Here is a 10,997-nt window from a genome sequence, read left to right as displayed (position 1 = left end):
CATTAAAATTCAGTTCAAGAGAAGTCCGAGTCTGATGTCAGAAGATATAACCAAAGAAAATAAACAAAATGACAATAATATATAAATAACATCAGACTACTAGCAGTTAACTGACATGCCAGCTCCAGACTTCAATTAAACTGATTGAAAGATTATGTCTTCATCATATGAATATCAGGCACAATCCTAACATCAATTGCTTGCGATACCCATACAGACCATACGCATATACATATACTTCTGATTTAATAAATTTAAATAACCACTTTAATTATTTCAAAAATTCAAATCAGATAAGGAATGCATCAATATATCATTGTACTTTTATATTCACGATTTTTATTGATATCTTTTTATAAGCAAACGAAAATCATTCTGAATTAAAATAACTACGATTTCACTTGGAAAAAAAAATGAAAAACAACACGTTACAAATTTTGGTTGTCGAAAAATATGGAAAGCAAACTTAACAACATAACATATAAGCCATAACCACGATTTTGCTAAATGTCGAATCATATGAAAGTAAATATATAAATCCGCTTCCCGAAATAGTACAAACAGGTCAAATTGTTGGGTCCTGTGAAAAATAATAAAAGTACAGGTAACCTTAATTTTTACAATGTAATAAACGGTATGCATAAAATCATCCTAGTTTTAGATTATTGACATTTTAGTTTTAGATTATTGACATTTTAGTGAAAAATATCATAAGATGAATTTTAAATATTATTACAGGTGTAAAAGATTATTTAATTATTTTACAAACTTTGAAAAAAATAAAATATTGATAGGGGTTGCATAAATATATAAGATCGTCACATTTTCATATTGAGTATTTCTTACTGATATGTTCATAAACAAATTGAAATAATCCCGGATTGAAAACTATGATCTACACTTGAAAACAACACTTTACAATTTTGAACTGTAAAACAATACGGTAAACAAACTTCACAACATAACATATAACCAAAACCACGATTTTTTAAATGTCGAATCAAATGAAAGGAAAAATCTATATCCGCTTTCCCTAAAGAGTACAAATAAGCCAATTTATGAAATATGATCAAAGTACAGGTAACCGTATGTTTTTTTAATGCAAGCGTCACTGATGCATCTTTCGTGGATGAAACGAACAGTAATTTTGGTATAAATGACGATTTTATCTTCTCTTTTTCATATTTTAAATTAAATTTATGTTTACACTATTTTTTAGTTGTTCTATTCATTTCTGCAATTTTCGACTTGGCACTAAAACCTTCGGCGGGTAAATAAACTCATCATAGATACCAGGACTACATTTTGTATATACGCCAGACTCGCGTTTCGTCTACAAAAGACTCATCAGTCAAGCTCGAATTCAAAAAGTTAAAAAGGCCAAATAAACTACGAAGTTGAAGAGCATTGAGGACCAGAATACCTAAACGTTTTGCCAAATACAGCTATGGCAAGCTATGCCTGAGATAGAAAAGCCTTAGTATTTCAAAAATTCTAAATTCTGTAAACAGTTAATATAGAAGTTTGACCATATCAATGATAATTCATGTCAGCACAAAAAGTGCTGACTACTGGGCTGGTGATACCCTCGGGGAAATAAATCGCCACCAGCAGTGGCATTGACCCAGTGGTTGTAAATAAACTCATCATAGATACCAGTTTCACATGTTAGTATATTAATTGAACATCGATATCTTAGTGCCACCATTAACGCAAATTATACAACAATTTCATAGATTTACATAATCTGTGTCCAGAGATCAGAATAAGTTTTGTTTGAAGACAATATTTGGGCTTGACCAAAGACGATTTATTTAATTACGATACTTATTTAACCATAAATGATCGTTTTGTTGAAACACGACATATGTAGTTTTGTGTATGTCAGTGATCAATCAGGAATATATTCAGTTTTTCACTGCCTCCATGACTTTGGTCGAATTAGAATTTTCTATTGCTGTCAGATATTCGATTGTTTCGGTGTTTCTTTCAAAATTATACGGATTTATTCAATGTTAAGCTAGTCATATATTGTGGTCGCTATCTTTTCGTCTTCATCTTCATTCATATTTAAGATTAAAGAGATACATGTTTTAAAGGTATTGTTCTGCTATGGCCCTTTTTATCTAAACATTTTCACTTATTATGTCTGTTTGTTTTATTCACACATAGCTATCAATATAACAAAATTGTATGCGATTGACATATATTTTGAGGTGTAGCTAGCTATGAAACCAGGTTTAATTCTCAATTTTGTACATTAGAACATGCCAGTACAAAGTCAAGAATATGACAGTTGTTATCCGTTCGTTATATGTGTTTTGGCTTTTGATTTTTCTATTTGATTAGGGATTTTCCTTTCGAATTTTTTCTCGGAGTTCAGTATATTTGTGGTTATACATTTTTATAGAATTAATTTATAATACAGCTTTGTAATAAAAGATATGAATAAATTCAACATAGATGATTTACATTATTAACGTTTAAGTGACAAATATTGTAGCTATAGAATGAATTTTCAGTTGGCGCCCAAGATGAATTTGAAGCTAATTTTATTTATTTTTTTAGATTTAAAAATTAATTCGATTACTTTAGCATGTTTAGTATCTTGAAAAAATTAAAATGTAATAAAAGGAATGAATCAATATGTGATATTATTTTTCTTTCATATCAATGATTTTTTACTGATATCTTAAAATACACATTTTAAAAATCCCGGATTAAGAATTACGATTTACACTTAAAGACAACACTGTAAAAGTTTTAATTGTAAAATAATATGGAAAACAAACTTCACGTCATAATCTATTACTATAACCAAGATTTGTTTGAAATATTTTTATCCACTTTCTCTAAAGAGTACAAATAAGTCAATCCACTGCAGGATTAAAGTACAGGGAACCTTTTGGTTTTCATTTACTTGAGCGTTACTGCTGAGACTTTTGTAGACGAAACGCTAATTCTAGTGTATAAAGGACGATTTATTCTTCAACTTTTCATAATTTCAGTTTAAATTATGTGCATCTTAAGTAAGAGGCAACAATAGTTTTCAGTTGTTCTTTTCATTTCTGCACTGTACGACATGGCACAAAAACCGGCGATTTAGACTGTTTCACATGTTAGTATATATTGTACATCGAGATCGTTGTGTCGGCATGAAACGCAAAGTATGCAACAACTTCATAGATTTACATAATCTGTATTCGGAGATTCAGTATCAGTTTTAATTGAAGACCATATTTTGTGTTGGACCAAAAAGACTTTATTTAATTACGATACTCATATAGCCATACATGCCACATGAATGACTCATACCATGTGGTGTAAATGATCGTTTTGTTGAAACACGACTTTTGTGTTTTTGTGTATGCCAAAGGCCAATCAGGAATATTTCCAGTTTTTCACTATCTCCATGACTTTGGTCGATTCTTTTTGCAGTTACGTCGAAATGAAGGTAGTCACCTAGGTATAGATATTTAATTTTGAATGGTACGCGTCTACTGATTGGCTTATAGACACTTTTTGTCATGTGACCGTTTTGTTATTAACTCCGACTTAAAATGGAATTTTGAATCAAATTATAAGACTTAAATATTTTTTTCATTTCGAAATGACAAGAAAAAAATGGTGCAAACTTTAAGATAACGATCTATGCGGGTTATTCAGTGTGCATCACATTATTAATGTTATTTCTTCATATACAGGGAAAATATTACAGTCATCTTTAAATATACAGTTGCTGCAATGTTAATTACCTGTATGTATATCTTGTTTGAAATGAAGAAATCTCGACAATTAAGTTAGATGAAATATTGTATCGCAATTTATCCTATGTCTGTATTTGTCTTGTTTATAGACTAATGAATTAAGAGTAGAAAAACTTTAAAACGGACATGCATAGGTGAGAGAGATTTTAAATTATTGTAATTTCACATTCATGATTTTTAATACTTTTTTCATAACCAAATGAACATCTTTCCGGATTAAGAATTACGATTTACACTTTGAAATAGAAAACAATATTTTCCAAATTTTAATTGTTTAATGATCTTGAAAACAAACTTCACTCCATAACATTAAACCCTAACCACGATTTTATTTTATATTATTTTGAAGTTGAATCATATGAAAAGATATATATATATATATATATCCGCTTCTCTAAAGAGTACAAATGAGTCAATTCACTGGGTCCTAAGTAATATAATAAAAGTACAAGAAATTGCTTTTTTTTCATTCGAGCGTCACTGATGAGACAGAACGATAATCTATGAAAAAGTCATGTTCCTCTTTTCACTATTTCAATTTTAAATGACTTACCTTTAAAAAGGCACTAGCTATGAGATAAATGAAAACAAAAATCAGAATTTTTTTGTTCATTAATGGAAGTCAAATAGCAGCCAGCCAAATTAAGCAAAGAAACATTGATGATGAATTATTCTCTTGCAAGTGAATAATTCGGCCTCATTAAATCAGTACTAATGTGACCTTCAAATTAACCCCTTAGTTAGAGATGGATAACGCATGATTTCTGAATGTTTTGGTTTTTTAAAGGAAAAAATGTCAACATAGATAGTAAATCATTTGATTGACTGAATCGATCCACAAAAAAATCATTCTTATACAAGTAAAAACGATGAGCGACATATATTCTTAAACTTTTATATGATATTAAACAGACCTTTCGAGCCCTTGCCCTGTAAGTTGTTTATTTTAATTTTTATATCTTGGATACATGTTTTATATGATTATAAATCATATATTAGAATTTGAGTCAAATCGGTAAACATAAATATGACTACTAGTGCCCCTTAAAGTAGGAATCGTCATGGGTGTCCCTGAGTTTTAACAAGAATTATCAACGGAACATGATCTATAATTGAGTTTCGTCTACATAAGACTATTAGTAGCGAGTTAAAATATTTGAAAGGTCACAACGATGTGTATGTCGAAAAGCAGTACAAAAACAAGAAATCAAATATTTATCCTAGGATGGTTCTTTTCCCTTGCAATGTCCTGTACCAAGTCAGGAGTGATTCTATGTATGTTGCATTATCGTTTGTTTTTTGTTGCACTTCAGTGTTCTGTTGTTTCGTAGCTTTCGTCTTATAGTTGATGTGTTTCCCTCGGTTTTAGTTTGTAATCCGATTTGTTTTCTCTCAATCCTTTCAGGATTTTTTAAAAGCGGTATACTACTGTTGCATTTATTTTTCTGCTGAATAATAATTGCTTAATCTCCGAAAGTGCAACATTTTCTCGATATTTATAAGAATTTGTCGTTGAATACATTTATGGTAATATCTTTCAAATCTAGACACAGAAAACATAATCTCGTTAAGTATTGGCATTAAATTCAAAATCGAAAATTCATACGATGCATGTATACTATTATTGACTAATAATGATATTTTAAACACAGTACGAAGTTAACTGCTAAAATCCGTTTCAAATTTGACTTTAATCAATAGTACAAAACTTTGAAGATTCCTTAGATTATTTAATTTTACCAAGCACTATAGTGTAAAATTAAGGACATAGTAGCTAACCGTTTTTCTGACTGTATGTGCATCAATAGTCATACCAATAAAACAGTGTTCTGAAAAAAATCGTGCCAGTAACCAGGACGTGTGTGCTTGTTTTTCCCCTCTGTATACAAATTAGAATATCAAATCTATGGGTGTATTTTTGAAAATTCAAAATTCAGAATGGTATAAAACGGACAAATATCACAGTATCCGGCATAGCTGCAAGTAATTTGTCACATAGATAGCGCTCGACGAGTGTTTGAGAAAAAAATGTCTGACATAAAACGAATCGGTATCATCGAAGCAGGACTCCATGGTATTTCAGCACTCCGACGACTTTCTCAAAATGAAAACTTCAAATTAACATGCTTTGAGAGAAACTTTGATTTGGGAGGAACATGGCTGTATACAGATCAAATCAAAGAAGACATTTATGGACGACCTATAACCAGTGCCATTTATCATAATCTTAGGTATGTTTCCATTTCCATTCTCAATTTTATTCTATGAGGGCATTCACATTTCAAGCTGTTGTAGTTCGTAGTATAAGTGAGAATATATATGAGTCAGGGACCTGCTGTTCACTAGTTGTCGTTTGATTTTGTGGTTCATAATTAGTTATCATAAGTAATTTTCGTTTGTCGTTTTTTTATATAAATGAGACCGTTTGTATGGTTTTACACTTTTCATTTGTTGGGTCCTTTATAGCTTGCAGTTCGGTGTGAGCAAAGTCTCTGTGTTGAAGACCGTTATTTGACCAATAATAGTTTACTATACAAATTGTTACTTGGATGGAGAGTTGTTTATTGGCAATGATACCACATCTTAATATATCTATGTAAACTATATAATTTAACAAAAGTGTGCAGACTTTTAAATACACACGACATCGTGTTTTCAAAAAACGTTAATATACAGGAAATAAAGATAGCATCGGTAGTAATTTTGATTGTATTGTCATTAGGTACATACATTACAAAAGATTGACTGCTGTTCATTAAATTTTTTTTATAATTTTACTTATTATGTCTGTTTGTTTTGCACATATTTGTTGTCAATATAATGGAATTGTATGCGACTGTCAAACAAGTTATAGGTTTAGTTATATATAACTCCAGATTAAATATACAATTTTCAACATTATGGAATGACTTTGTTTTAGGTGTGTATATTGTTACATGCTGTAACAAACATTATATTAATCCATATTTTCTAGATAATGGTTTGATTTTGGCATTTTATAAAGGACTGTCCATTTGGATTTCCTTTGACGATCGATATTTTTTTTTAAATTTACAACAGATACATGGCTTACATGAATTATTAGAATTCTAATAGGACAAATACGGTAATTTGAAACGAGGGTAAGTATGGCGTGTGCGTGACTATTCTTTTTTACTCCCTGTTAGATGAAGCCAAAACATTTTAATAAATCTGTAACGTGCAGGAATTATTTCGTAAATAACTGCTAGAAAAACCTAAAAATCTTCATTTGAAGTTGCTTAAATACACCAAAGGAATTAGTGGACCTTTGCGGAATTCTTTTATACTTTGACACATTAGATGTCTCGGAGATCTTGTGTTTTGATTCTTTAAAACCATCGACAAAGCGTCTGCAAATAGGTTTCGATATATGTGGATTTACGTGGGAGGTTAATTGTAACACCCATTATTATGTTCATCTCTGAGACTGCGATTAGTACAGAGAATTTTATCACAGTGTTGTTTGCAAAGTTTGCACGTGCACGTCATATTAGAATCGAAATTTATTCATGTTGTTTTTTTGTCGCTGTTTTACCATTTGATGATATTATTCACTATTATAAGATAATACCATAATCATTATAATTCTAGCACCATCATAAATGTCTTTATGATTGTTCAGTGTTAACAATTTGATTATTTTGTATTTGTTCGCAGAAATTGTTCAATGCCTAAATATCCGGACGTAGAAAATCAAGAGGAATTTGAAGGGCTTGTATTACACAGTATGTGGTACCGTAGACCAGAAAATTTTGTAGATCTGAAGGTTGCTTTACTTGGATGTCGGTATACAGGGATAGATCTTGCCTTTGAACTATCAAAGTTTGCTAAGAAAGTAAGTTATATATTTATTGTGAAACATATGCACGGTTTTTAGAGATATTTTATTTATCATTATAATAAAGCGGAAGGCTTGGGTAACCATTAAACCAAATCTAATCTTCGTTTTTCTTTCTTAAAATGCCCTGTACCAAGTCAGGAATATGCTAGTTGTTATCAAATAGTTTTCTCTCAATCAATTGATACATTTTGAACACTGGTAAACTACTGTTGACTTTATTTGTTTTTTTTTTTGTTTTACCAAAAAAGACACTAATGGGATACCAATACCATAATTCCCTTTAAAAAATGGCAAATCTAATGCCGAAAGAATAACGAAGAAGAGACAAATAACATTACATAACATTAAGCTGAAAAAGAAAATTTTGGCAGCTTGAAACACTCCAAACTGGGGGGAGTTTACAAGTATGGGATATCTAACCATCTCAATCTTCAATTAACAAAACTATTTGTTAAACAGAAAAATCCTGATGTTTCGATCCCCGATTTATTGTTTTACAGTTTTCTTTTAATTAAAAGTCTTTACGTATTTCAGATACAGTATTTGTTCTTTTCTACCTATTACTGTAAAGTCACTCTTATGCTTTCAATAAAATTTGCATTTGGCACATACATAGGTTTAAAGCCCTACCGGAGCACATGAGATCACCCCAAGTTTGTGGCGGGATTCGTTGTGCTAAGTTTTTAGTTTATTTGTCGTGGTGTATGCTCTAGTGTTTGTCTTTTTCATTTTTAGGCATGGTGTTGTCAATTTTATTCCGACTTATGAGTTTGAATGTCCTTATAATATCTTTCGCCTCTCTCTTTTTTTTAAACTTTCTAGAAAAATACATTTTTTTCCCTATTTATAACATGAATATCATGATATGACACAATTGATATCATACCACAAAAACCCTATTTTTAAACTAAAAGAAAAGATGATGATTCGATGTATACCTGATTGAAAGTAACAACGGAAATCAATAACATTATTTGATTTTGTTTTTGTTTGTTATAACAGTCCATCATTTATTTTACAGGTTTATCTTTGCCATAATTGGACAAAAGCACCAACAATCTTACCAGATAGCATAACAGAGAAACGTTCGTCGTTTAAACAGTTCACCAAATCATCGGTCATTTTAGACAACGACGACGAACTTGACGTCGATGCTGTTATCTATTGTACTGGATACCAACACGAATTTAAATTCTTACAGGAAGGAATAGTCAAGATCGGGAAAAATTCAGATGTTAGTAACTTCTTTAAATACATATTTCCCGCTGAGTGGCGCACTCTGTTTTTCATGGGAATACCACGGCAGGTGTCGTTTTGCAAGATGAGTGCACAAAGCACTGTTTATTCGTTCGGTGTTGGAAAACAAAGCAAAATTACCGAATGACGAAGAAATCCAAAAGATAATTAAATACGATGGCGCCAATCGACGAATCACGTGTCACAATCAGCTTGACTGGGATAAAGAACTTGCTCATTATGCTGGAACGTTCCAACCTTATCCACCAGTACTGAAGAAAGTTTGGGATCACTATTTCAACTCGTGGTCAAATGATTTTAGTAATTGCAAGAAAAACACTTCGCGTCTGGAGTATTAAATTATAAGCCTAGCACCTTAGATAACTATTATATAGCTTATTGTTTTGTAATGTGTTAATCCACAACATTGTGTATGTGCCTGTCCATTGTAGTTCAGTTTTTGCCCCTGGTTCATGTCTATCATGTTGCTCATATGTTGTCTTTGGTTTATGTTTGTCATTTTGCACGTCTGTTGTCTGATCTTCGGTCAGGTCGTTGTCTCTTTGAAATATTCCCCATTTCTCTTCTCAATTTTATCTGTTTTAGGAATGCAATTAAATAGCTAATGGCTCGATGGAGAGGTGCATATAAAAAAATGAAAGAGTAACGTACATAGTGTTATTGAAACCAAATCGAGAAGATGCGATTATGGGTTTTTACAGCAAAGACCTCATTATATCTTCATTAAACGCAAACATTTTAAAAGACCGCTCAAGATGTTCTTATTATTAAGACTTACCTTAAAACTTGTTTTTTCCTTAGATAGTCTTCATAGAGGTTGGTTGAAATAAAAAAAAACAATTTAGCACCTAATTAAGTAAAAAATGTAGACCAAGTAATCATGACGTCTTATAATGCTTTTACAGTTTCAACTAAAGACGAAGAAATGGATCTTCCATCACTGTATTGTATAACTTAACTACATAAGTGTCATTACAAACACTTCCAAGTGCTACACGAAACCTTTATCTGAATAATTAACATCTATTTTATCAGCAATCAAAGCCGGGCTATAAGATATTTTTAGAATGCCTATTCAAGAAATGGCATGAATTAGATTTCGATAAAAAAAAATCCAAACATCCTTTAGAGTACACACATTCTAAGTTTCTTTCATCTTGCAATAGTATCAAAACATTTAACTTTTCTACACTTTACACAAGTATTCCCATTCCAAACTAAAAGACAAATTGAAAGCGATGGTATTGCTTTGTATCATAAAAAAGAATGGCAAACCTAGATACAAGTATCCTGTCTTAGGGAGGGATAAATCCTACTTTGTAAAGAATCATTCAAACAAAATATCTCTGAAACTGACATTATCACGATGCTTGATTTCTTGATTGACAACATATTTGTTACATTTTTCAACAGACCGTCGGCATTCCAATGGGAACCAATTGTGTTCCTCTTCTTGCCGACTTGTTTTTCTATTTATTATTATGACTTCATACAGCAACTTTTTATGAAGAAAGATGATATCCTTTAACTTTACTTTCCGCTAAAAAAGATGATGTTCTCTCACTAAATAATTAAAAATTTGGTAACTATGTTGAAAGCATATATCCCATCGAATTAGAGATAAAGGATACAACATATTCAGTTAGGTCTGCCTCATATCTTGACTTTAGTCTAGAAAATGAAAATGAGGGTCGGTTGAAAACAATACTTTACAACAAAAGAGATGATTTTAGCTTTCCAAATTGTGAACTTTCCATTTTTATGTAGCAACAGTAATTCAGCTCCTACATGCGTATTTATCTTGCAATTGATACGATATTCCCAGGTTTGAATTTCCTATCATGATTTCCTTGAAAGAGGACTGCTGCTCACAAGGAAGCAATCAAACCAATAGTTCAAAATGGTGAAGTTGAAATCATACCTTCGTAATTTTTACGGGCGCTATCACAAGTTGGTTGACTTTTGTGGAATTTCCGTTTCACATATGACATCGGATATGTACCTTATGTCGTAACTACAATCACCTTCCCTTTACATGAATGTGTACTACCGAATTTTACTATTTACCGGGTTTGTGATAACATGAGCAACACGGCGGGTGCACATGTGCA

The 10,997-nt window shown here is 31.3% G+C and overlaps 1 protein-coding gene across 1 annotated transcript; it reads left to right on the top strand.

Moving 5' to 3' along the window:
• Nucleotides 1-5,795: 5,795 nt before the first annotated feature.
• Nucleotides 5,796-9,711, top strand: LOC139497806 (uncharacterized). Its single transcript, XM_071286041.1, has 4 exons — nucleotides 5,796-5,998; nucleotides 7,446-7,623; nucleotides 8,651-8,863; nucleotides 9,688-9,711. Exons 1-4 carry the CDS (start codon nucleotides 5,796-5,798, stop codon nucleotides 9,709-9,711), a joined length of 618 nt encoding a protein of 205 aa, XP_071142142.1.
• The last annotated feature ends 1,286 nt before the right edge of the window (nucleotides 9,712-10,997 follow it).

Source organism: Mytilus edulis, chromosome 12, assembly GCF_963676685.1.
Source record: "Mytilus edulis chromosome 12, xbMytEdul2.2, whole genome shotgun sequence".
NCBI lineage: Eukaryota > Metazoa > Mollusca > Bivalvia > Mytilida > Mytilidae > Mytilus > Mytilus edulis.
Note: the sequence above shows the minus strand (reverse complement) of the source record. Positions and strands in the feature narration are given on the sequence as shown.